This window comes from Pinus tabuliformis, chromosome X, assembly GCF_031772625.1.
Source record: "Pinus tabuliformis cultivar Carrire ecotype Pingquan chromosome X, CPIR1, whole genome shotgun sequence".
NCBI lineage: Eukaryota > Viridiplantae > Streptophyta > Pinopsida > Pinales > Pinaceae > Pinus > Pinus tabuliformis.
In genome coordinates, this window is record NC_142308.1 from 575,735,942 (window position 1) to 575,763,444 (window position 27,503).

General features: G+C 34.9%; 1 protein-coding gene and 2 pseudogenes across 1 annotated transcript; 2 read left to right on the forward strand and 1 right to left on the reverse strand.

Annotated features, from left to right (window-relative positions):
• The first annotated feature begins 2,828 nt into the window (after positions 1 to 2,828).
• LOC149141316 (very-long-chain aldehyde decarbonylase GL1-4-like) lies at positions 2,829 to 9,473 on the forward strand. The gene is made up of 11 exons (XM_089453166.1): positions 2,829 to 3,167; positions 3,281 to 3,501; positions 3,591 to 3,823; positions 3,913 to 4,132; positions 4,254 to 4,375; positions 4,549 to 4,802; positions 6,068 to 6,175; positions 6,711 to 6,920; positions 7,041 to 7,151; positions 8,560 to 8,733; positions 8,984 to 9,473. Exons 1-11 carry the CDS (start codon positions 3,108 to 3,110, stop codon positions 9,158 to 9,160), a joined length of 1,890 nt encoding a protein of 629 aa, XP_089309292.1. The 5' UTR covers positions 2,829 to 3,107; the 3' UTR covers positions 9,161 to 9,473.
• A 2,228-nt stretch (positions 9,474 to 11,701) lies between these two features.
• LOC149141317 (uncharacterized) lies at positions 11,702 to 12,464 on the forward strand (annotated as a pseudogene).
• A 3,114-nt stretch (positions 12,465 to 15,578) lies between these two features.
• Positions 15,579 to 27,503, reverse strand: part of LOC149141318 (pyruvate decarboxylase 2-like) — a 36,135-nt pseudogene continuing 24,210 nt past the window's right edge.

Below are 27,503 nucleotides of genomic sequence, written 5' to 3' on the forward strand. Positions count from 1 at the left end.
GGATGTCAGAGATCGCATAATCAACGACGCTGCTATCCAACCCATGGGAACAGGTCATTTGACTGGAGAGAGGCCATTTATTAATACCATTGCAAATGATTAGGTCTTAGGAACTACAAAGTTTGAGGAACTCGGTGCCAAATAGGTTCTCGATTATGTCTTCAGATTTCTAATGAATCTATTAACTAAGTGATCATCCTCATCAAGCCACAAGGGGTCAGGGTTAGATTTTTTACTTAATATAATAGCTTGGTTAGTAGTAGTCTGAGCATTAAAGTCCCCAAGAAAAAGGATATTTCCATCATTCCTTAGGTTGTAAATGTCTTTTTCTAAGGTATTGAAAGGACAATTCTTATCCAGGTTGTTTTTCTTATAGGATGTAGAGTTGATAGGGGTGAAATAACAGATTGCAAGGAAGATCCTATTGGTTGTAGAATCACAGATCTCGATCCAAATGTACTGATTGAAGGGGTCAGTTTTATGAAGTCGGATGTGAGAGGAAACAATGTTCATAATATAACAGGTTATACCACCAAAACCTCTCTTGAAGGATTTCTTATTCCAGGCAGACCAAAGAGTGAACCCATCAAGGTGAGGGACCCTAGATTCGTCTTGCTCCCAAGTTTCAACTAAAAGAATGAGATCAATATCACTCGGGATCCAACTTAACATAGGACCTTTACGCCATGGAAAACCACGACAATTCCAAAAGAGGTTCCAGAGTGATGCTATTCCCTATTTATCATCCGTGTTTGGGACTCTGTCTCTAGTAATAGCTTTTCTATTCGTAATGCTTTCCCTTGTTTTCTTGCCTTCTTCACCTTTTGTACTTCTTTCCTAAGTTCAACTTGGTCTTCTGGAATGAGGTCTTCATTTATAAATATTCTCGTTCCTTTTAGGCTTGGGGATTTCCTAAGTATATCTAATTTATGGTCATTACAACTGACCTTGACACAGATTAGTCTATGTTTATTCTCAAGTATCTTTCCTACCCTTATTGCTTTGGTGAGATAAGTTGTTTGAATTTGAGATTTTGTCTTTAATTGTTCTTTAACTAATTCTAATGTGTCTTCATTGTTTTGTTCTTCTATACCAACAATTATAAGGTGTAAGGCTCTTTTGTGGCGCTCATGGTCGAGTACAATTAGTTTATTAATTTCTTCTTTTATGGGTTTAATATCTAATTTATTCTCTATGTTATTTAGGACTGCGTTATTATGTAGTTGTTCTTTTAGATTTTTAATCTCGTTTTTCAAAGTGTCATTTTCTTTGACCATTGCTTGTTTGCCATGTTCTATTTCTTGAATTCTACCTTTCATACCTTGGAGTTCAGTCTCGAGTGAGAGTATTTTATTTTCTAACAATTTGTGGTTATTGTCGAGCATTGTAGTTAATTCTAGTTTAAAATGATTTTCTTTTTCTTCTTTTCCTCTTTCCAAAGATTCAATGTACTCATAAAGACCCTCTAGGGTAAAATTTTACTTGGTCATTAATTTATACAAAATAAATTAAAAAAAAAGATTTAAACCTATAAACAATTTAAATAATGGTTTAAAACAAATAAGTATAACAATTATTATATAATAATTTGATTAGAGTTTAAATAATTCATGTTACTAGTAAATTAGTTTTAGGTTTAGAATTAAAAATATGATACTTAGTAAGTGCAAGAGATATAATTTTAGTTTATCAAATTATTATTGCAAATTTTGTGTATTCCTCACTCCTCCTATAGAACACCTCTAAGTACAATGGCTAATAATTATTCTTTTACAACATACTTCAACCCAATCAACTTATCATTTTAACCTATATTAATTTTTTATTTTTTAAATCCATTTATATTAATTAAAATTAATTAATTTATTTTTAATACTTAAATAAAAAATTTATTTATTTATTTTTAATACTTAAATAAAAAATAAAATATTAAAAAAAACAACATCACAACATCCTTATAGCTTATATAAGGGTATAACATAAGAGGTAAGAAATATAAAAAAAAATTAACTTATTTATACATTATATTTAAAAAATCCAGAGAGTAACCCGTAACTCTCGGTTGATCCCCAAAGGCTGCCACTGTAACCTCCATGTGCAACAACATCGCCCTAAGTATAATTGAATTTGTGAGTTACACAAAGATACAAATGATTTAGTAGCCCAATAAGCTACACTCATGGGGTTAGAGTATTTGAATGGTTGTTTTCATGGTGGAAATAAATTCAATACTATCAAAAATTTGTAGAGCATTTAAAATCTTGAAATTTAACGACTGTAACTGAAATTTCCCAAATTTCATATCAAATTTTTACCAAAATAATACCAGAAAAACAAAATTGTGACCTTGTAAGATTACTGTTTTCACAAAAGACCAGTCATGATTCAAACATTTGCTGCAACCAAAAAAAATAGTAAATGTCATGGATCATGATCAACTGTTTCATAATGAGTCATGAATATGATTCAAACATCAATTTCAATTGGCTCTGTGAGTAGATCTGGTGTTAAGAAGTGAACGGTGGGAATCGGGATTCATTGCAAGCTGAATCAAACCTACAGGCTTATGTCAGACATTATTTATTACAATAAATAGGATCAGTAGCTCAAGACGGTCGAGTGGGTGATCAATTAAACCTGGAGTTATGACAAGGCAGTGCAATTTAATACGATCGCTATTTTCTCTCAGACCAAACAGGATTTATTGCGTGTTAGGTAAGCGGAGTGTAATGTAGCCACTGGATTTCATCAGAACGAATGTGTATAAAACAAACACGCTGTTCGCTGTTCTCTGCAATTAAATGACTGATATTTCACTGCGTACTTCCTCTGTCATTTCGCTACTTGCTTGGGTTTTAACTTACTACTACATGGTATGTGATTCGCAGGCTAAAACATAAATAATGCCATTTATTATTAAAAAAAATTGGGTTGTTGTGTAATTTCGACTACCATGGATTCGGTTTTCAGCCAACACAATATAAGAGCGTATCTCCATTGTTAAGCATGGACCCCAAATATATATTATATGCTCTGGTTCATGGTTCAGTAGGATTTGTTGTTAACCCTGAAAGAAAATCTGCCGAAGAGCTCAGAAATCCAACATAATGGCATCCAAACCAGGGCCGTTTACACAATGGCCATGGGAAAAACTTGGCAACTTCAAGGTAAGTCTTTGGACTGAACCCATGTTATTATTATCTGAAATAGAAATCTATGGCGTTGGCATACTAATTGGGACTAATGATGTGAAATTGGTTTGTGTGCATGAATTTTGAAGTACTTCCTGTTGGCACCATTGGTGATCAGGGCTATCCATACCAATTTCCTAGGAGGACAAGAGGCAGATAATTTCAGCTTGGGAATTCTCATCTTTGTTGCTGTTAGATACCTTCATAACCAGTTATGGATAAGCATTTCTAGGTATCAGAATGCAAGGAGCAAGCACCAGATTCAATCCAAAAGTATCCAGTTTGAGCAAGTTGATAGAGAAGGAACCTGGTATGTTCATCAAAATATCATTATTTATCTCTCATAGTTTTGTAATAATTTAACATTACTAATACCCTAATAACATGTGGTCGTTTCAGGGATGATTATATTCTGTTATATGCCTTGTTGTTTATTCCAATTCATGCCTTCTTACCTGGAGCTTCCAATCTCCCTATGTGGAATTGGAAAGGTCTGGTCGTTGCAACTTTGGCTCACATTGGGCCATCAGAGTTCATATATTACTGGGCCCATAGAGCTTTGCATCATCACTTTCTATACAACATGTACCATTCACATCACCATTCTTCTTTTGTAACAGAACCAATTACATGTAAGGAGCCAATTACATTAATTATGTTGAATTGAATCTCTGTTAGGTTAAAGTTTTGGTGCTGAAAATGAACTCTGGTTTCTGTTCAGCTGTGGTGCATCCATTTGCAGAACACTTGATGTATGCAGCCATGTTCTCCATAGCTCCCCTCGCTGCAGTTGTCACCAACACTGCTTCCATTGGTCTTGTGCTTGGCTACATGACATGGTTTGATTTCATGAACAATATGGGGCACTGCAATTTCGAGTTTGTTCCTTCTTGGGCATTTAAGATCTTTCCTCCTCTGAAATACCTAGTGTATACACCCTCGTAAGTAATTTACATCTGTGATATTATGTATAGATTTCTTAAAATATGCTTCAATTATCTTCTAAAACAGTAGACCTCTGAAATTTTGGTTCACTGCTCTGTTCTCATTATGTGTTTGCAGATTTCACTCTCTACACCATTCTCAAGTCCACACCAACTTCTGTCTTTTCATGCCACTGTATGACTATTTATATGGAACAGTGGATAAATCTTCTGATACTCTCTATGAATCTGCATGGGAAGGTACCTTTCTCTGTCAGTTGACTAAAATAGATGAATTCGAAATATCTGAATGAAGGTTTTTGTGAGTAAAATTATTCAAAATTTTGTTTTTTTATAGGTTTAGAACAGACAATGTGGTTCATCTCAATATGGTTCTGGTAATGATTTATTGAGTGCTATTGGTTTTGAACCAGGTCGCAAGGAGAAAGTTGATTTTGTGTACCTTACTCATATGACAAGTTTACTATCCTTTTTTCACTTGAGATTCGGTTTTGCCTCATTTGCTGCAAAGCCATACTCTTCCCAATGGTATTTGTGGATCTTGTGGCCGATCAGCAATGCAATCATGCTTCTCCTGTGGATTTTTGGACGAACCTTTACAGTTGAAAAGAATCGGTTGGATCATGTGAATATTCAAACGTGGGTGCTCCCAAGATACATTTTCCAGGTAAGGCATCCACCATTAAATTGACATGGTGTTTGAATCTATTTATTTTTTCCTGTTTATTGCACCTTCCTGTGCACTTAAAGCCAGGTAGAGATTTTTGCAGGGGGTGGGGGAGATCTGGGTTGTTGGGATGTCATGAAAGCAAGGTTTCAGAAAAATAAAATGAATGCAAAACTTGACAGGGATAATGAACCTCGTAGAAATGAGCCGACCTTTTATTGTGTGTTAACTGGGATTTTTTTGAAAGAAGCTATGTATTTGTGTATTCGAGGATAACAAATAACTGATTTGCCAATGGGTGTCAATGAGTAGGGCTATATATGCTTACTTCCAGCCAGTAATAACTGGCTTACCAAAATCCAAAGCATCTGCATTTACTACCTATTAACAAACCAGTTATTTTGAGCCTATCTTAACAAATGGGCCTGATGGAATACAAATATGTACTAAATGTAAACATAAATGATTTAGCTACCATATTTATTTCCATTGCAAAATCTTATAAACACTTCTTTCCAATTTTGGAAGGTCTCAAAATTTGCATTCAATACCATTTAATTGTCATTAAAATTTCAGCTACACTTTGAATAACAATTTGTACACTTTGAACAACATTTTGCATTATTATTTTATTTTATTTTATTTTATTTTTTTTATTTTTTTTTGTGGTTCACGGGGCACCAGAGGTGGGCCGCCGCTACGTCCACGTAAATAATCGGGGCAGCTCCACCCGAAGGGAACTGCCATTCGGCCAGATCGGGCCTAACCCCGAGGGCATCGAGGAGATTTGACCCCGTGACCTCCCAAACCGGGAGAGTACTATCAACGGGAACTCGACCATTTGAATTTTGCATTTATAGTTTTATAAGATCTCGTACATATTTATTAATAGATCTCTTTTAAATGTTTAATTTCCTACCAAGCTGTGACTGCTTTAAAATACAGAGGCTATTTCGTGGGTTAATTTGACTGCTTTAACCTGAATGTTTGGTCTTGTTACTGGGGTTATCAGATCTTTCCAAATATGGTGATTGCTTTAAAATACATAACATTTACAGTGAGGTGCATTGAATTATATTCCATTAAGAAAAAAATAAACTTCAAATAATTATCAATTTAATAATAAAATCAGTCGAGGTAATATGATTTGATTGGATTAAATTTTATTTTTCCCAAATAATTTTAGGAAACATCAAACAATCACCCCACTGAATTCACTTGGCATCTATATAGCCTTACACGATATAATTGCTGCATGTATGCAGTACTTTTTACCATCTGAAAGACCAAGGATCAATGAACTTATTGAAGATTCCATTCTGGAAGCGGAGAGGAAGGGAGCAAAAGTTATAGGCTTAGGCCTCCTCAATAAGGTATTCCATACCAACGATTACATATATATATATTTTAGGTTTGTTTGGATTATATTTTTATTATGTTCAATATATTTTGAGGATTGAGATAAAAAAATAGGTATATTTTATAAATTTGTTCGAATTATATTTTTATTATATTTAATATATTATTTTATTGAAAAAAATTGGATTTATAATTTTATATCAAAAATATTTTAACAAACACTCGTCACTATCTATCCAAAACCCATCACTATTTATCGAAAACCCATAGATCGTCATTTCTATATATCATCCAAAACCTATCACTATCTTTTCTATATATCATCCAAAACCCATCACTATCTATCTATCCAAAACCCATCACTATCTATCCAAAACTCATAGACCGTCATTTCTATATATCATCCGGCACTATCTATCCAAAACCCATAGACTGACATTTCTATATGTCATCCATGACTATCTATCCAAAACCCCTAGACCATCATTTCTATATATATTTGATTAACATGAGATCTATTTAAGTGTCTCCTCTTCATTTCTTGCCCAGACTGAGGACCTGAACGGCAGTGGAAAACTGTTTCTCAAGCGCCACGAGGATCTCAAAATACGTATTGTTGATGGCAGTACATTAGCAGCTGCCTGTGTTTTGAATTCAATTCCAGAGAAAGAATCGGAGGTGCTTGTGACATATGGGGGAGTCTCCAAGTTGGGGTGCGGAATTGCTAAGGTGCTCTGTGAACGGGGGGTGAAGGTCCAGGTACGCATTTCCCTACGCCCAAAAATAAAAATCAGAGATGAAACTTAGATTTAAGTATGTACCCACTTGGCTCCCTTATCCATGTCCATTTGTTTTGATTATGATTATTTTCCTGTGTAGCTTCTAGTGGATTCAGAAGAACAGTTCGAGAAAATACAGCTGGGAGTGCCTCCGGAATTTAAACATAACCTCTTCCGTGCTACAAGTTACCAGTCATGCAGTAACTGCAAGGTGCGTGTAATCTTTATATGTTAGTCTTCCTCACTGCAAATTTCAGGTGTCTCACTGAGGGAGGGAGTATGTCAAAAAGGCAGAATTTTATATTTTTTTTTCCAAAAAATTTAGTTGTAAGAGTGTTTGAATAGTGTTTATGATGATGGAAATGGATTCAATATTATTAAAAATATCTGGAACATCTAAAATCTTGGAGTTTGACCGTTGTAACTTGGATTTTGCAAGATTTTATTAAAATCTAACTAAAATTTTCATGATTTTGAGAGAAAATTTGAACCCTGGTTAGACTAGTTATAGACTCTGAGAAAACTGTTTAGCTTCAATCTTGTGTGTCTAATTTTCAAAATATTTTGAAAACTACAATTAAATTAAATTCAAGGTATATTTTCAAATAGAATATCAATTATAGAAGTTGAAGTAGAATTTTCAAAATATTCTGAAAACTACAATTAAATTAAATTCAAGGTATATTTTCAAATAGATTATCAATTATAGAAGTTGAGGTAGAATTTTCAAAATATTCTGAAATTTACAATTAATTAAAATTCAAGGTATTTTGTTTCAATTACTCTATTATATAAATTGTGATTCGCAGTTTTTGTTTTTGGGATAAGAAAACTGTACTGGGGCTTCACTGTGGTAGTGATACCACACTACATGACTTTATATTGGGGGATATATATTGAGGAAAAAATGACCTAATGTATTGACCATATAATAGAGGGTGAAGAGTTTTTATATTGACGGCTATAAAAAATGGAGTTCAAAGTTATTGAAAAGATATAAAGGGATATAAAAAATGTCAATGAAAAAATATGGTAGTTTTTTAAATTGGGAAGTTGTATTGGATTAGTAGTAGGGGTTAAATAATGTGTGATTTTTAGAGGTATTTTCTAATATATAGTCAAATTAAAAGTATTGTTTAGCATGCCACCAACACAAGTGATATATCAGAAGTTCTTTAAATGTAACCCAATGGAAAACTGTTATTATTTATAATATTTTGGGCTAGTCTACTAACCAGACTGCTTTTTTTGCTGAAAGTAGTGGAAATTCCGGCAAGGATTTTTGTAAATCTTAATTATTGTTGTTAAACTTCAAAATTTTAGGTGCCCTAGACGTTTTTGATGGTGTCGAATCTATTTCCACCATGAAAAACATGATTCAAAAACTGCCTCTACAAAATTTTTTGAAATTTATTTGTTCCTATTCTAACCACTTTTGGTCCAACCACTTTTGATAGTCCAGACAATTCCTGGACTTCCATAAACAACTCCTAATATTTCATTCAATTTTTTTCATCATAAAATCTGTGTTCTAAATAAAGAGTTCCAACGCTGTAAGAAGCCTCTCATTGATATAATATTACAGCTGTTAATGTAATATTTTCATTGATATGATTCAGACATGGATAGTAGGAAGACGGCTTAATCAAGAAGATCAGATGAAGGCACCGAAGGGCACTCGCTTTATTCCGTTTCTTCCTTTTCCGCTACCAAATGCTCGCAAGGACTGCACTTACGAGAACGTTCCTGCAATGCGTGTGCCCAAGAGTCTTGAGAATCTGCATGCCTGCGAGGTAATTAACTTATTTTGTAAATAACATTTTTTTTGTAGAATTGTTTTTTCATTTTGTAGGTTGAATATGTTGTTCATTTAGGTAGGGTTTATTTTCTTTTTCTACTCTATCTATTCAAGATGATAATATTATCGTCACTTTACTTTAAAAAATAAAATGAATCATTTACTTATTGCATGGTGCTTCAATTCACCAATTTCTAACCTGAATTATTCATGCTGACTTATTTATGTTTATTTAACTGCAAAAGAACTGGCTGCCTAGGAGAGTGATGAGCGCATGGCGTGTGGGAGGAATTGTGCATGCACTGCAGGGATGGAATCATCATGAATTTGAATACACCATTGACAATGGCAGCGTTATTAGAGTGTGGGAAGCTGCACTGAAACATGGCTTTCTTCCTTTCCATTCCATTAAAACCAATTAATGAAGGGATGATATATACAAAGGTGGCAGCCAAATAAGCTTTCAGAAGCCAACTAAGCTTTCAAACTATGCGTGTTTTAGAGAAAATAGTAGGTGAAACTTCATATAGTTATACTAAATAAAACGTTGGCCTCCGAATCCCACCACTAAATACGCAGTTTTTAGTTTTATTTTGTGTTTCAGAGATCACAATGATGGATGCTTTGAACTGGTTGTGAGTATTTGCGTTCTACAGTTTTTCTAAGTGAAAAACGTACTGTAATGTGTAAACATTTTGCGTGAAGGATATTTATGGTTTGTTACTTATTGGGTAATTGTGACACTTATTAGTGACTGATTGGTGTTTTTTTCTAAACACCTCTTTATTTTCAATATTTTAAAGATAAAAATCAATATATATATTCGCATATTACCGAGTATTTGTGAAAGCATTCTCAGATATTTCGAAAACGAATTCAAAACATGCATCTTTTAATCTTTATGATTCGTATAACCAGGAAGATTGAGCTTTTTAATGTGAAAGATGATACTGTAATGTAATTCCTAAGTTGTTGGACATATGCTTATTTAAGTTATCTTAACCCAAAAAAATCGTTCAACATATAACAATGTGTTTTTGACATGTTTATTAAGTTATCTTAACTTAAAAAATATATATTCCAACATATAAATAGTATTTTTCTTGCTATAGAATGAATTTTTGAATCATTAATATCATAGTATTAAAACTAACAATTGTACCAAATGTCACAAAGGAAATGATGTAAGGCAGTAGCAGTGGTAACATTGGAAAAGATTGACGCTGAAAGTGTTACGTGCAACATCTGGAGAAAAATCAAGGATGTGCTTAATATAGAAAAACCAATTCAACAATTTGAAACATTGTGAGAGCATACAAAAGATTAAGAACTTTGTTTCTTTGTTGTATAAGTCAAATACAAACCAAAAGGGAAAAATACAAAAAATTAGTAAATTGAAACCATAATGCATATGGGCGAAAGTTTGCATAAACAAAGGTGTCTGCGATTCCACTATCATCATCATCATCATCTTCCTCATCATGGTTGTCGTGGATCCCTAGAGGAGATTGATCATTTTCATCAGAAGATTTCTTCTCTGACACCTTTGAATTCACATCTTTGTTTTTCTTGTTTGAATCTTTTTTGTTTTTCATCTAAAGTATCCCCCTATTCCTTTTGTTTTTCATATAAAGCTTCCCACATCCCTTTTCAACCCTCCTCAGTGACTTCTTATCTTTTCCTCCCTTCTTTTGTTTCGAAGGATTTTTCAAAATCAAAGTAGTTAGCTTATCCCTCATATCTACACCAGTGATGTAACCACATGCAACACATTGCAGGGATATCATTTGTGTCTTTGATATTAGAATATCTTTGTCTAGATTTCCACATCCATAGCACTGGACATATCTTTTTATAAAAACTTCTAGCAAAACAACCATCTTTGCATTGTCATGGGAGCCATTAACAGTAGAAGTTCCAGTATTCTTGTTAAACTTTGACTGGGCACCCAATTCACATCCAAAGAACTTTGTCATGTAAGAAGGTTTCTTTCCAAGAGCTTTTGCCACATCTACCAAAGAAATTCATCTTGTAAGAATGTTTCCTTCCAAGAGCTTTTGCCACATCTACTATATTAAAAATATTGGTCTTGATGCCATTGCCTCGTCTTTCTATTTTAGTAAGAAATTTTGACATCTTATATCTATAGAAAGCATCATCATTCTTGGGAACATGGTATGTTTTTCCATATGATGTAAATTGTCCTTTTTTTATTTTCTTGGATACACAACCCAGGATGGCACCAAGGTAAGGCCTAGTGGAGCTCACATTTTGCATTAATAATTGATCTCGTATCAACAAAAAGACAGTCTACCATACCACACACTATAGTCTAGATCCAACAAACGCGATCTAAAACCAGTGATCTATGCCCATCCCATAGTCCTCACTATGAAATCTATTAAAAAAATTCCTATTATCAAATAGAAGTAACAAATAGAGATATTTGATTTCATTCAATACGCGTTCCAAATTTTAGACATTGACACAATTTTATGAATCATATCCACTACTCAGTAGCTTAATTTTCAAGGTTATATGTTTGTAGAGTTTATAAACAAGTTCAATTTTTTTTTATAGGAGGCAAAATGGAAAATCTCGAGGCATTTTCAGGGTATAAAAGCATCAACGATTTGGAAACTATACACTAATGTCTTTGGTGGAGGAGCTTTCATTCACTGCTACATGAGATATAGGATTGAGCTATGCAAAAGACTTCCATTCCTTTTCTGGTATGACCCACAAAAATAGCATTACTACAAAAGGCATGGACTTAGGTTCACTCGTAAGGTATCTAGTGGATTAAATTATCCACAAGGGTTACACTCAATTTGTGGCTTGACCCAGCCAAACAACTTGACTGAAAAAGGGATGAAGTTGGTGCAAATCGACAGGGTGATTTTGGCGGAACATTTACCCGTCAGACTTGGCATCTAAGCCAAAGGTAATTTGTGTTATGTGGTATGATCCCCGACCTTGCACATGTTTTGATAGTTGTTTCTCCAAGTATTTCTTCAAATTGTTCATCAGATTTAGACGTCGAGGTAAAATTCCACATTTCCCTAATACACACACATATATAACATTTTATATTCTGATGTTTAAGGTTTAGATCTTTCTCCCCAAAATTATTAATGAATAATGAGTTTGTTGATGGATGGCAGTCAACCAAGTCCTTCTTCTATGATAAGAACACAACCCTTGGAAACCTAATTGGACTTGAGTCTAATTTGGCAGTTTCTATCAGAGTTCTTGATGGTTGAGAACATCCATCCTCAGAGACACCTAGAAGACATAAACGCAATTCAAGGTCCAAATCATGATGGGGTTTGCAGTGAATCCCTGCTCGCTATGGTTAAAAAAATATGTCTCCTTCACTCAGGCAATTCTTGAAGTTGAGATAAGGATAGCTACTTAAAATAGACAAGAGATAATGTACCTCAATATGATGTATGTTGAATTTCTTGTAGGAAAGACAACCTTGATTCCAATCCTCTCTTTGCAGATGGTCAAATCCTTCCTCCCCCTCTTACGGACCAAATACCCTCTATCAGTAGAGATCAGATTGATATTCATCCATCATGGGCACAGGGTGAATGGTTCACCAGTGATACTAATTCAAGAGGAAGCTCTGTCAGAGTTCACCATCATAGAAACCATTCTTTCGGATTGTGGGGGCCCACATTCTTTTTTGGCATGTGTGGCTGGACTAGTATAGAGGCTTAAAAAGTATGCTTCCAAATCTGCTCTTCAACAAGGATAGTGCAGGTGTCTGAACTTTGTGATTTTTTTACATGTGCAGATCATAGTATGACGACCAAGACAAGTTGGAAAAATGCTTTGTTTCTCACAGTATGTAGAGTGAGTATCATTGGGTGATCTACATTTTCATCAAATTAAGCATTAGAAGAGTGTAGAGTGGTGTGTAGATTTGTTGTTACTAGATAAGCTCCAGAGTATCAACATGTTAGTTGTTCATTAGTGTAGTGTTAGAAATAAATCTAGATATTTTCAAAATTGCTTCAAGAAATATATTCACACTTATAGCACCTTAAAGAGGAATGAAATGAGTGCTAGCTCTGTAGTTGTCTATAAGAATCTAGTTTCAATTGACAAGTTTTAGTGTTACCTTGCTTTTATTTAGAGAAGAATTGCCAATACTAGCCTTATTGGTGTATTTTGTATTGATAATTTTCTTGATATAAACTTTAAAGAGTGGAGATGGTAACATCAATGAACAATAGTGAGACTAACCAAATTCATAGAATTTGACATTGGGAGAAGAGTCAAATTAAGATTGTTTTGAATTTTATCATATATGTCCTTGTTGCTCCATTCGTGTTGGACTTGGATCCCATTTACTAGAAATTTTCCTAAACAAAAACACAGGCATAGGCCAACACAGGAAACAAATGAAACACCTAAATCACAATGAAACAACAATGTTGAGAAGTTGGCAAGCCTCAAAACAATGCGTGGAAATAAATATAGAACAAGAAGAATTAATCCATTACATGGATCATCACAAATCACTGCTATTGAGGTGTTGCAATCTTCAAACATTCATTAACATATAATAGGCTCCCAAACTAGTCAACACAAGAAACAAATGAAACACCTAAATCACAATGAAATAATATTATCGAGAAGTTGGAAAGCCTCAAAACAATCCATGGAAAGAAATATAGAACAACAAGAATCAATCTATTACTTGGATCAACATAAATGACTACTATTGAGGTGTTGCAATCTTTAAACATTCATTAATATATAATAGCATCCCAAACTAATCTTAATGTACCTCATCAAATTTTGGAAAGATAAAAATCATTTTTGGGTTTGCAAATCAGCTTATGACCTGATATGTAGGTTACTTTCTATCCCAGAAAGTTCTTAAAATAAAAGGTAGATTCAAGCTTTTGTGGATTGTTAAACTATTTGACCTATACAAGTATTCATGGTGTCTCTCCTTCCTGAACAAATTTGATTTTAGGACAAATAGTCTCATCATTGTAGAAGCATTTCTTAATCATTAGCATTTTTTGAATCAAATCATTTTTTGAATTTTTAGACTTCTCTGTGCTGGTTGTGCCTTAACCAACACTCATAGAACTTCTCATATTCTTCTCTATTCAAAGAATGTACGATATGTGCTAAACCCTTGAACATGGGAAATGATATTTTCCTCCTTGTATTGCGATTACTCATCAAGCATGCATCATCCCATGAGAGTGCTTATGCTTCTCTAGTGCTTCAAACTGCACCATTGTTGACATATTCAATTATGTTATACGTTCTACTTCAAAGAAATCATATCTTTGTTTATCATTCTTCCATTCCACTCCATCATCATCATCATTAGCTTCCTTATCATGTATGTCCTGGCTCCCAACCAACACTCACAGAACTTCTCATATTCTTCTCTATTCAAAGAATACCCGATATGTGCTAAACCCTTGAACATGGGAAATGATATTTTCCTCCTTGTATTGGGATTACTCATCAAGCATGCATCATCCCATGAGAGTTCTTTTGCTTCTCCAGTGCTTCAATATCCACCATTGTTCACAGATTCAATTATCTTATCCCTTCTACTTTAAGGAAATCGTATCTTTGTTTATCATTGTTCCATTCCACTCCATCATCATCATCATTAGCTTCCTTATCATGTATGTCGTGGCTCCTTCGAGGAGATTGATCATCCTCATCAGAGGATTTCCTTTTTGACACATTTGAATTCACATCATTGTTTTCTTCTTCTTTGAATCAATGCACAATGTTCCAACAGAAGCGACCGAAATTCGTTACAATGTTTGTATAAAATATATAGCTTTCCCCTTTAAAAATCACATGGATTTGTGTTAAAATATTTATTTTCATTGGTGGTTATACAACTTAAAATTCTTTCCCCTTTAAAAACCACATGGATTTGTGTTAAAATATTTATCTTCATTGGTGGTTATACAACTTAAAATTCTTTATTGTATGTGTCTTATATATAAGTCAAAAGCTCTTGTTTTTTGTAGTAGTGACAAGATGAGGGGAAATTGTGACAAGAGTAACCAAAAAAATCATTACATCATAAGAACTGAACTAATCATATTGCAAACAAATGATTTTAAATATTAATAAAAAATAATAAATTATGTTCGTAATGTTAAACTATGGAGAGACTGCAATTTTTTTTGTGTGAAAACAAAGTAATACTAGGTCAGAGGAAAATTGAATGCATAATACCATGTCTTCATCAAGTATAATAATGACTAATTCTTCTAAAGCCTTAAAATTGCGCAAAACTATCAAGAAAATCATCAAACCACTCACAAAAATTTTCCATCAAACATCCACATTCCTTATATCAAATTTGATATAAAACCACTGCGACAAATGTTTAATTGGATCAGTTATATAGCTCAACCAAAATTGAACATCCTCATTCTCTAATATCAAGTTTGATACAAAAGCATTGTAACAGAGTAACAACTCTTTGATTAGATCAGTTTTAAATATATCCCTTGGTTGTATAATTGCTGGTAACCTATGTAACTAAAAGAGGGACACCAAGTAAAGATCTTCTAGATCTAAAAACCCTAACCAAAAATATTTGTTATCTTATTTATTACAAAAAAAGGCTTCGATTTCTTTTACAATTTGACACTAAACATTCTAACCAAGCACAAAAAGTAGCAGTATGTTGTGTGCCTAAGAGGGCCACAACTCAACCTTAGATCAAAATTCAAATATATAGGATGATTAGAACATATGATCCTATAATATGACCAGAAAAACAATGACATCTCAAATATGAGATGCAGAAAGTGTTTCTAATTGCTCACCTTTTCAAAGCCCCCAATCAAGATTTGGCGGCTTCTTGTTCACTGATGAGATCTTGGACCCCCTCTCAAGAACTCTTTTCTTATATCATCCTTGTATACAATGACTTCAATGAAGCATAAGCAATACTTTTTTGGTCGTAGGGAAGTTTTAATAGCCTCTACAACCGCTTCTTCCGTCTTAACCTACACAGAAAGTAGTAGAGCCAAAAAATTAAGATCATGTTTTAGATATTTCAGCAAAACATAATTGATTGGGCATCCTACATTTTCTAAAGCTTGCACCAAACCATGCAGAGCAGACAAGAAGAGAAAACTTCCATGATAAGAATAAAAAAAAAAGAAACAACAGATAAAGATCATGTTTGAAATAATCAACATGAAGTCCATATTTTCAGAGGCTCTAGCATGATATGAAACCTAAAAATCATGTAGGACTTGTGGGAACAGAAAATACCCATGATAAGAATCAACAAAAGAAACCAACAGATTCAGATCATTCTAACTTTCCAGAGGCACAAGTTATTTTCTTGTTTCAATAGTCCGTCAATTGGTTAAACAACACAGATCGGGAGTGAAAGTAAGAACTACAAAGGTTTAACGGTTCCCAACAATAAACACAGTTGTCCCTCTGTTGACACATTGGTTTGTAACATCATTGACATATCCATAAAAGAAACAAGAATCCCTTGTAAAACTGTTGGCCATGGTATGAATATAGAGAAAAAAATACCTTCGCAGTCCAACATTTCCCTTCACCATTATGAATGGCCTTTACTATACCGGTGTAGTTCCAATTCTTTATGACATTGTATGGTCCATCATGAATTTCGACCTCTATAGTGTATCCTCCATTATTAATCAGAAAAATGATAATATTATGCCCATTTTGAATCATGGTAGACACTTCCTGGACTGTGACCTGTTCAAATAAGGAAGAATAAATTTAGATAAAAAATCACTAATTTTTGGATAAAATAGATAGTTCAAAGGAATTCAATATTTCAAATCTTAGACACTCGTACTCGTTCATTGTTACTAATTAAAAGAATATTTCATAATTTGAAATAAAAATCCTTGCATCTGCACCTCAAAGCTTCCATCACCAATGCATGCAATTACATGTTTGTTTGGTGTTGCTTGAGCATATCCGAGTGTTGCTCCTACAAACCAGCCAATTGATCCATATTTCACTTGGAAATCATGCCTACCAAAAACATGTTTAGTGCAGGGAAATAAAAATATGGAAATATACACAAACAAAGCACCATCAGAGTAGGTCGCTCATCCAGGAACACTTATCTCTCTTTCATATTGGATTTTTAATTAGTATTATTTTTTCATTCATTAACAATAATGTATATCTAAATACCAAAATTTCATAAGTATAGCCAAGAAACTAATGTACATGAGAAGAGAAAATTGTTTTCTTGACCATATTAGTTTAAACACACCTTGAACCTTAACATTTCCTTACGCGATTCATATTTTGCTCAAAAGAATAAATTGTAATTTTTCTTCATAGACAAAACCTTGCAACCATAAATGACAAAAACCATTCAGAAAAAATAATACTCGACAACCAATAGGTTTCCATCTCTTGGCAACAAGAAGATTACTAAATTACGAAGTGTCCTTTATAGAGAAATTACATCTGACTTACCCACACTTTTCTGGCAATTTAAGCTTTTGGCAATTGAACCAAGAGTCACCAGTTTCAACAATTACAACAATTTCATTTGTGAGCATGCCCTGCAACCAACCATTTTATACCAGTGAATATCATCAATAATATCACTGCAAATGTGCCTTCTAAGAAGAATGCCAACTAAAAGACAAATGTCTGACTGATTTTACTTCAGAATCTGGTTAGATTCTTTGAGGCCTTACCTGAATGCGTTTGAATAGCACATTGACCCTTAAGGGCTCATTTGGTGCACTTTACCCTCAGGTACAAAAATGTGTCGATAATTTTCCAAATGTGTTGGGTTGTGCTTTACCTTCTTTTCAAAGGCTTCTAAGAAATATTTCATAAGAAGGCACCCAAAAGTAGGCCCATTTCCCACAACTTTGTTAGGTTGCACCATTATAGCTTTCTCCTTTTTCAATAGCAATGAATAACCCACTGAGCTATAGTCATTGAGAATTCGTCCTGCAAATAAATATGCATCTGTTGATTCAACTATTTCAGCACAGAATGAAGTACTTATTGCACCCTAGTAAGTCCCTATGAAATGAGGATGAGTCTTTGGAACCTACCCCTTAGCAGAGGGAATTATAGCCACGAGATAACCAAATGATTCAAAATAACCTCCAAAGTTTGAAAATTATAAAACAATAAAACCACTAATATGTCGCTCGTTTTTAATGGAAAACATAGGCAGAAGTCTCCTGCGCACATAATTAACTCATCCCGGGGACCGGGGATCGAGGACCAATCTGAGGGGTCTTATGCCCACGAACGTCCAATTCCCCTGTTGGAAAATCAGAAAGGCAGTAAAGATTTTCTCGATTTTGATAATTACTTGTGATGTTACTTGTTATTACGATTCTTTATATCTTCTTTCTTTAGTTCATCAAGCAATTACACAAAGCAACAACACATAAAACAATGAACACAAGATGTAGGCACATGCCATGGAAAAATCCCTCTCGAGGGGAAAACCCAGTGAAAGTAATTCTTCCTTTCAATATTATTCTTTGAGACTCTTTACCCTAGACCTTGACGAGGCATTTCCTCCACACCAAGTCAACATCCAAAATATTGATCTCTTTCTAGCAACTTCGACTATGCAACAATTTGCGGCAGCTTACGACTTCTGACAGCTGTCCAACTTCGAAGACTTCATTCTCCCAATCCAAAGCACAAAATAGAGAGAGACCACCACCTAATTTTTTATTTTCCTTGACTCCTTAGACTCCACCAAACTCACATTCACTTTCATTCCCGACAATAGACTTTCCTAGCGTCCTACTTCGCACTTCTACCCGACAAACAAATTTTCGCACTTCTGCCTTGAAGAGAGAGAATTAGAAGTGATGCTCCAAATGAATTCATAGTCCTTCCTTTTATAGGCTTCTTGTGGGGTAGAACGGGTCCTTAGGCTGAGATGGTGTAGAGGTTCCATAATTCATATTTGACTGAATACTAAACCAATTTACATGATTCAAAAGCTCAAGAAGGGTCTTTTTAAATGTACAATAATTCTATAGACTCGGAATAAATCCTAGAACTCATCAATGGGGAATTTGACCTAAAACATGGTGACCCAAGCATGAAACCCATGCTTTAATAAGTCACAACAATAATGATAAAAATTCTTTTCTTCATTCTTTTGATAAGTACATTACATGATGACTCAAATACATTATTGAAGGCCGAACATAGTTACTTTTTTCGAACACTCCATCTTAACTAGGGAGGTATTCATAATGTACGTATATAATGGAAGATATCAAACTATATGAACCAAGAAGAATTTTAGGCACCGAAATGCCATGGATTAGATTCTTGACCAGGGCAATATATCTAACCATCCAATCAATTTAGGCACCGCAATGCCATGGACTAGATTATTGACCAGGGCAATCTATCCAACCTGTCACTCAATAGTTTAGGAACCATAATGCCATGGACTAGATTCTTGACCAGGGAAATCTATCCAGGTGGGAATAAGATGGACTCATGCTTTCAACCCCTCTAGGTACCATCAGGCTTACTTGCTAACCACCAACACAAAAATCCAAGGGTGTGTCAGAGCTCAATGCCACCTTTCCAACTTTGGGGACTCAGACATCAACACAAAGTATCAGCCAGATGTCTCTTTAGACAATGTTTCACTCGCAAAGCCTCAACACCCCTTGATCCAACATATCAAGAATAACCAATCTCTCCCAATCAAATTGATTGGTAACCAACATGCTTTCCTTCGAGAGATTCACCTGTACAAACACAACCCCAATCAATAACATACTTTCACAAGTACATAATCAAACATAAAGCTCTGGGGTCTTCCAGGCAACATATGTTGCTTCTCAATTCTCCATAGTAGGGCTATCAACCGAATATTTGACAGAATATTCCTCAATCATACATTTTTATTCCTACTCCATATGCAACAACATATTCTTCAGTCAGATCCTGCTTTCCTTCTTTCAGCAGCACTTCAAAATGCATTCTCCAATTTTTGTTTCCTATTCATGGCCCATTCAGACTTACCACTGTTAGTCTTGGTTTAGTGCATGACTCATGAAGTAGAGAACCAAATCTGACACCCCCTCTCAACCAAGAAGCACCTCTTTATCCTGACTCCCTCTTAATATTAGGGAGGTCTCTTCTATTCATGCTTCCTACGGGAGATCAACTTATACTTTGTTGACATAGGAGAATATTTTCGTGGCTCCAAATCATTTCATCAAAGTTATCATCATCCCCATCATGCTCATCACATCTTCACTAAGTTGAAGATTGTGTACCAACGCAACTTGCTTGTTACATCGAACATCTTCACCAAGTTGAAGATTGTGTACCTGCACAACTTATATAGAAAGTACAACCAAAACTATGGAAGCATGATGTTAGCCATATCAGAATCATGGAAACATTTTATACATATATCAGATACCCAGACTTAATTACAAACAAGAGACATATACTCTTCAACATCTTGCTAGGGACTTTGTCATATTTTAGACTTTTCACTAGGTATTTATACAAATCCTAGATTTCATACAAACAAATAAATCAACTTCAATCACATCTTAGTCATTAACCTGACTAGCTTCCAATAGGGTTAGTTCCAAGCGCCTAGTTTTTCAATCAACAATTAATCAATTATTAACATGACCAACTACTACTAAGGTTACTTGAAAACCCTAGATTTTCATTTTCACAAATTCAACAATCTTTTACAAATCTAAAATCATCATATTCCAGAGATTTTACTTTGACTAAGGTTTAATTTCAAAACCTTAGAATTCAATTTTCACAATCTCACATACTAGACAATTTTAACTTCAGTAAGGTTTAGCCACAACACCCTAGATTTCCAAATATCATCATCCTAGAGTCTCAGACAAGGACTTCCATTAAATCCTAAAACTCATGACCATCAACGACTAGGTCAGCACACATATCTAGGAATTCATAACCATACATAAGCGTAGCATATGTGCAATAACATTAATATATATGACCTAGACCAAGCTAGGGATTCAAGCAAAAGGACATAACTCTATATGCCTAGATTTCATCATCATGAAACATACATTTCATATCATGTGTTAGTCAAACCCAACTTCACAACAATATTAAGCAAGAGTTAGACACACAATCATATTGATTACACTAGGGTTTGATCAGAAAAACACACACATACCAAAGAAAACATTTTAAAGACAATGTAAGGGTCTTGCTCACATATTCCACCAAACCCCAATGAGCTAGGGTTCCAATGTTGAAACATAGAAAACCCAAAATTACCAAGACTTCAAAGGTTCGAGATTTTAGGCCTCATCATTCAATCCGAACATGTTAGGATTTCCATATCACACAAAAATCCAAAACAAGATATCATCAATGAAAATTCAACTATCATTTCACAATATTCCTAGGCAGCTTAGGATTTCAGAGATTCACATTAGCATGCCCTTCGATTAGGGTTTTCCAAAACCATCTAGGGTTCTACATAGTTAATCAAGAATATGAGTAGAATATGAGTGGGGTGGGTAGATTTATCAAGAGGTGAATCACCCAAACAAGAATCACTAGGATTCAATATAGCTAGTCATGACAGAGTTAGTAATAGATCATCAATTGAATAGTCCAATCAATGTATTCAAAACATACCTTTGTTTCTTGACTAACCTTGTCTTGAGAGATCCTCCTTTTTGCATATGTTTTTCCTAACCAATACAACAGAGGGAGAAAGGTGATTAGTACTTTAATATAGTCAAAATTAAATAATTACATGAACCCAACACTGAAAAGACATGAGATAGTTATCTTTAAGAGTTGTTGGGAGCTCCTTCCAAAACTTGAGGGAAACCTACAAACTTAAAGCAATATAAAAATGTATTTTCCAAATATATGTTAGAAACCTCTAAATTCTAAAACATATAAAACAAGTTATGTAAAGAAAATTACTTAATAATGTACATGTAAAACAAGTTATGTAAATCAAATGAATTAATAATGTAAGTCCCTAATGTCGGATTCTTCAGGCTTGACTTTCTTTGAGTCTCCTTCTTCAACAAAGTTGGCTTGATCTCTTCCTCTCTTCTTATTCCTTGGATTCTTGGGGTGGTCACTCTTGTAGTGACCTTCTTTATGACATTGATAACACTCTATCTGAGACATCCCCTGGATCTCTTTTCTTTATGATGAGAAACATAAGCATTTGATACTTCTTCAGAATTTACAACCATTGAGATCCTTAATTTTTCTTGACTACATGCGGTCCATAATTCTTCAAAGGTGGAAGCTACCTTCAAACTGTTGAGACCTGAAGAAAAAGCACTCAGAGGGTGGCAATCCTAATATAGCAATGATCACCAATTCTTTGTTGGCATCACTGGCTTCTTTGGTAGGCTTCTTTACATTTCCTTTTACCAAATCTAGCACCTTGTTTTTTTCGAGGATTAGGTCAATCTTTTGGAAATAATATTAAGAGGGTGGGGTGAATCAGTGTTAGCAAGTCAATAATATTTCATTTCCATATTATGATTCATATACGCTACTTTAGTTAATGAAACTTGCATGTATATGCAACTGCATATAAGGAAACTAGTGTATACCCTGTAAACTTGTAATTTAGTTAATTCTTCATATGTTAATCTTTAATCTGTGCATCAGAACCATATAAATAGTAACTAGGAGCAGTAAAAACAAAACAGAGAGTCACACACATGAACACAAGATATAAGGTGGAAACCCAATGTGGGTGAAAACCACCTATTGCAATCGTCTCTATCTTTCTTTTAATAAGAAACTTCTTTTTACAATATTTTGTACTGGTGCAGTGTTATACCAGTACGCAAGCTTCTACCTGTAGAAGGCTACAACCCCTAGTTCTTGTACTAGCAGATGTATTAGTATGTAGGTGCTGACCTACAAAAGGCTACAATCTTCTCTTTTCTTCCAGGGACCATGTTTCATAAATTTTCAAACTGGATCCATTAATAACATCAATTAAACGTCAAATATGTCTGCATCAACCAATCTCCTTTGCACAAACCAAAACTGAATCAAACAATCACTTCTCTGACACAGTAACAGTAACCAGAACCCAAGCCAGAACCCATAACACTGTAACATCATTCAGAGGTAGCTAAAGCATATTTTTATGAGGTGTATGTTACTTCAATGTGATGAACCTGCGTGAATATGCACTTGTATCAAGGCAAACCTACGTATACACACTCTTGAAATTCCGAACCAACGTGTATACGCGCCTTTGCTATAATGAACCTATGTATAGATCTGTAAATGATGATTTTAACCTTTACAATTATTCAGACATTAGTTATATCTAGATCATCATATTTAGAGATTACAACATGCACCAATTATTCAGATAAAAGATCAAAACCACACAAAGATACTTCTCTTCAAGCCTTAAGATCTTGACCTATCAATAGAACTTATCCTTCATTACGTGCTCAGGTTCATCCTTGATTCAGATCCAGCTGTGCACCATAACCTAGTCACCTGTATTCTAGATTTTGCTCTTCATTACATATTCAAATCATGAGTGCCTTTGCCTAATATCTTCTCCTCTTTTTATAGTCTTAGGCCTTACTCAATACCATGGTCCAAAACCACTTAGAACCAATACCTTGGACCAAATACCTGGGGTCAACACATCGGACAAGATACCTTGGATCAATACCATGGACCAAATATCACGGATCAAAACCAAGTTTTCCATCATGTACGCACCTTTCCTTTCATGAAAGTGTGTGTATGCCATACACGTCTTTTGGTCTGCGAACCTGCGTGTACACGCAGCTTGGTTAATGGGAACCTGCGTATACCTCTCTTTCTTCATTCTGTGAGCCTGAATTGAGATCTATCATCTAAATGAATTGCCATCAAGGATAACACCAGTGTCATAGCGCCAAATCTGAGTCATAATGCCAACAATTTCCCCCTTTGGACTTGATGGCAACCACAAGTCACTCTTCCCCTTTGTCATCAAGGGCAAAGGGTTATGCTCCCCCTGAATGTAAGCAAGGTTTGCAAAAATATGTTCTACCAGAAGAACATGACTCTATACATCATAAATGACCTTACTATCACCAAAGACTCATACATACATCCATCTACCAACCAAGTGGGGATATACCACGATTGACTCATCCACCCAACCAAGTGGGGATATACCAAATGTTTATACATGACAAAATAAGAACATTACATCATCCATCCCATGCAAAGTGGGGAAGCAAAATAGGTCGTTTCATGACCTTGATAATAAAAGAAATACGTGACATAGAGACAAAATATCTAAAACAAGACTATGATAGTTATCAACAACTATCAGCAGCGTCTATCAATCACCATCCAAACCAGCAACCACGATCTCCCTCTGCACTTGTTCCACATGAATCAAAACAATTTGTGAATTTGTACCAAGATCTTCTAAGAAAATGCCAACAATGCATTATTAGAAAAATGTGCTCCCCCTGAACCTGTGCCAGATGATCACTATTAGACTCTTTTCATCCTGAGTTTGGCCCACTTTTCTTCTTCAAACCAACACATACGCGCCTGTATCCACAACAATCGGCGTATGTACGCGGATACGCTTCATGAAACTTGCGTACAACCACTTTTCTCTGAAATAGATAAGTTTCAATAGTATAATGATGCATCAACTACTCCCAGCTTCTATATGATATATTCAAATGTCTCTCTGGGCAATGGTTTGATGAATATATCAGCGACCTGTTCTTTGGAGGGAACATACTCCAATTTGAACTTTTGTTCAATCACTTGTTCACGGAGAAAATGATATTTGATAGGTATGTGCTTGGTTTTGGAATGCATAACTGGGTTCTTTGAAATGCTAATTGCACTTGTATTATCACATAGAATGGAGATGGGTGGAGTACATGTGATCTGAATGTCTTGCAATGTTTGCATCATCCAAAGGAGTTGTGTGCAGCAAGATGCAACAGCCACATATTCTGCTTCAGTTGTAGATAATGCAATTGAACTTTGTTTCTTGCTGAACCAAGACACTAATCTGGAACCCATATAGAATGCACCACCACTAGTGCTTTTTCTATCATCCACGCTTCCTGCCCAATCTGCATCTTTGTATACATGAAGTGTAAGATCTGTGTCCCTAGGATACCATAAACCAAAATTCTGAGTTCCTTGAAGATATTTGAAGATCCTTTTGACTGCCTGAAGGTGTGATTCCTTTGGATTTGCTTGGAATCTTCCAACTATTCCCACTGCATGCATGATGTCTGGTCGGGTACCTGTTAGATAAAGTAAACTGCCAATCATGGATCTATAGGTTGGTTGATGTACTGCTGTTGATTCATCATTTGAGCTGAGACTGCATCCTGTTACCATAGGGGTACATACTGGTTTAGATTCTTCCACGCCATATTTTTTCAAGGTCTACTTGAGGTACTTGGTTTGTGATAGAAAGATACCATCTTTATTTTGTTGAACTTGTAAACCAAGAAAATATGTGAGCTCACCAAGCATGGACATTTCAAATTCTTTCTGCATTACCAAAGCAAATTTTTGACTCATGGCTTCTTCATTACTATCAAAAATAATATCATCAACATACACAACAAGTATTAGCAATTTATCACTGTCAACCTTTGTATATAAATTGCTATCAGTGGATCCTTTTGAAAAGCCTTGTTGATGGAGGTATTTGTCGAGATGGTAATACCAAGCCCTTGGAGCTTATTTTAGACCATAGAGAGATTTTATGAGTCTGCATACAAGTTTTGGATCATTTCCAAGGATGAATCCATATGGTTGCTCAATATATACTTATTCTTCTAAGTCTCCATTAAGAAAGGCAGATTTTACATCCATTTGGTATACTTTGAAGTTCTGAAAGCTAGAAAGAGCAAGGAACATTGTTATGGCTTCAAGTCTAGCAACAAGTGCAAAAGTTTCTTCAAAATCTATACCTTCTTGTTGAGCATATCCTTTACAAACAAGTCTTGCCTTGTTTCTAATAACTTCTCCATTTTCATTCAACTTGTTTTTGAATATCCATTTGGTTCCAATGATATTCTTATCATGAGGTCTAGGAACTAATTCCCAAATATTATTCTTTTCAATTTGCTCAAGCTCTTCATTCATGGCCTTGACTCAACATTCATATTTGCATGCTTCATGTACATTTTGAGGTTCGATGGTGGAAAGCAATGCTAGATAGCTTGAAGATTTTGTAATAGTTCTTCTTGTCTGCATCCCTGCTTCTTTCTGTCCCAAAATTTGAGTCTCGTGATGATTTTTCTGAACATAACTGGATGGAGTCTTTTCTTCTAATGTTATCTGTTCTTCTAGTGCTTCATTGGTTTCTTCTTCCGAATTGGTCTGATTTGATGTGGAAGCATAATCCTCATCTTCTTCATACTCTTCGGTTTTTACCTGCTTCATCAACCACAACATCAATACTTTCAACAATTTTCCCTATTCTTTTATTATAACACTTATATCCTTTACTTCGGGAAGAGTAACCAAGGAGAATGCCTTCATCTGCTCTAGGTTCAAACTTGCCAAGATTTTCATCAGTGCTTTTGATGTAACATTTGCTTCCAAAAACTTTGAAGTATTTCACAGTAGGAGTCTTACCATACCAAAGTTCATGTGGAGTTTGAATGCTATTTACCTGAATATTTGTTTTGTTGAGAATAGTGACGGCAGAAAATGCAGCTTCACCCCACAAGGTTGCAGGAGTTCCAGACTCATTTAGCATGGCACGAGCCATTTGTTGAATAGTTATGTTCATCCTTTCCACCACTCCATTTCGCTGAGGAGTCCTTGCGGTAGAGAATTCCCTTTTTATTCCATGTTCTTCACAAAAGTCGAAGAATTCATCTGAGGTAAATTCCCCTCCTCGATCAGAGCTGAGGCATTTGATTTTGCGATTTGATTTATTTTCAACCAATGCTTTGAAGGCTTTGAATTTTTCAAATGATTCATCTTTATGCTTGAGAAGTCCTATCCAACACATTCTGAAAAAGTCGTCAATGAACAATATAAAGTATTCTTCTCCACGAGGTGACTTTTTCCTTGATGGACCACATAAATCAGTGTGAACAAGTTCAAGAGGCTTACTAGCTGATCCTTCCTTCTTAGGGAAATGAGCTCTGGTTTACTTACCAAATTGACATGATTTGCATATTGTGTTTTCTGGAATGCTGATATCAGGAAGATCACAAACAACCTGGTATCTTTATGCTTTTCTTATTTGAGAGAAGCTTAGATGCCCCAATCTTCTGTGCTATAGCCAGTGTTCATCATTTTTGCTTGGGTAGCACTGTTGTTGTCCTCCCTTGAGTATGTATAGGTTATTTGGAGTTCTTATTCCTTTGATCACTGTTTCTCCTATATCAAGCTCACGAACAACACATCCATTTGATCGAAATACCACTTCATTCCCTTGATCGCACATTTGACTAACACTCAATAGATTATGCTTTAGACCATCAACATACATAACATTCCTAGATTTGACCTATTCTTTTAAGAGAACAAAACCTTTACCTTTTATGAGAGCAGGAGTGTCATTTCCAAATGAGACATTCTTTTCCTTTTCTAAGGCATTATATGATTGAAGTTTTTCATTATCACTTGTCATGTGTTTCGAGCATCCACTGTCGATGTACCACTGATTTTCTTATCCTTATGCATATAAAGCTATACCACATCTTTTTGGTTGTGGTT

Bases quoted from the DNA above. Each gene is read 5' to 3' on its own strand.
- LOC149141316 (XM_089453166.1), top strand. From the start codon at position 3,108: ATGGCATCCAAACCAGGGCCGTTTACACAATGGCCATGGGAAAAACTT. The intron at 4,376-4,548 runs GTACCTTTCTCT...GTTTTGAACCAG, and splicing joins CTATGAATCTGCATGGGAAG to GTCGCAAGGAGAAAGTTGAT. The intron at 6,921-7,040 runs GTACGCATTTCC...TTTCCTGTGTAG, and splicing joins AACGGGGGGTGAAGGTCCAG to CTTCTAGTGGATTCAGAAGA.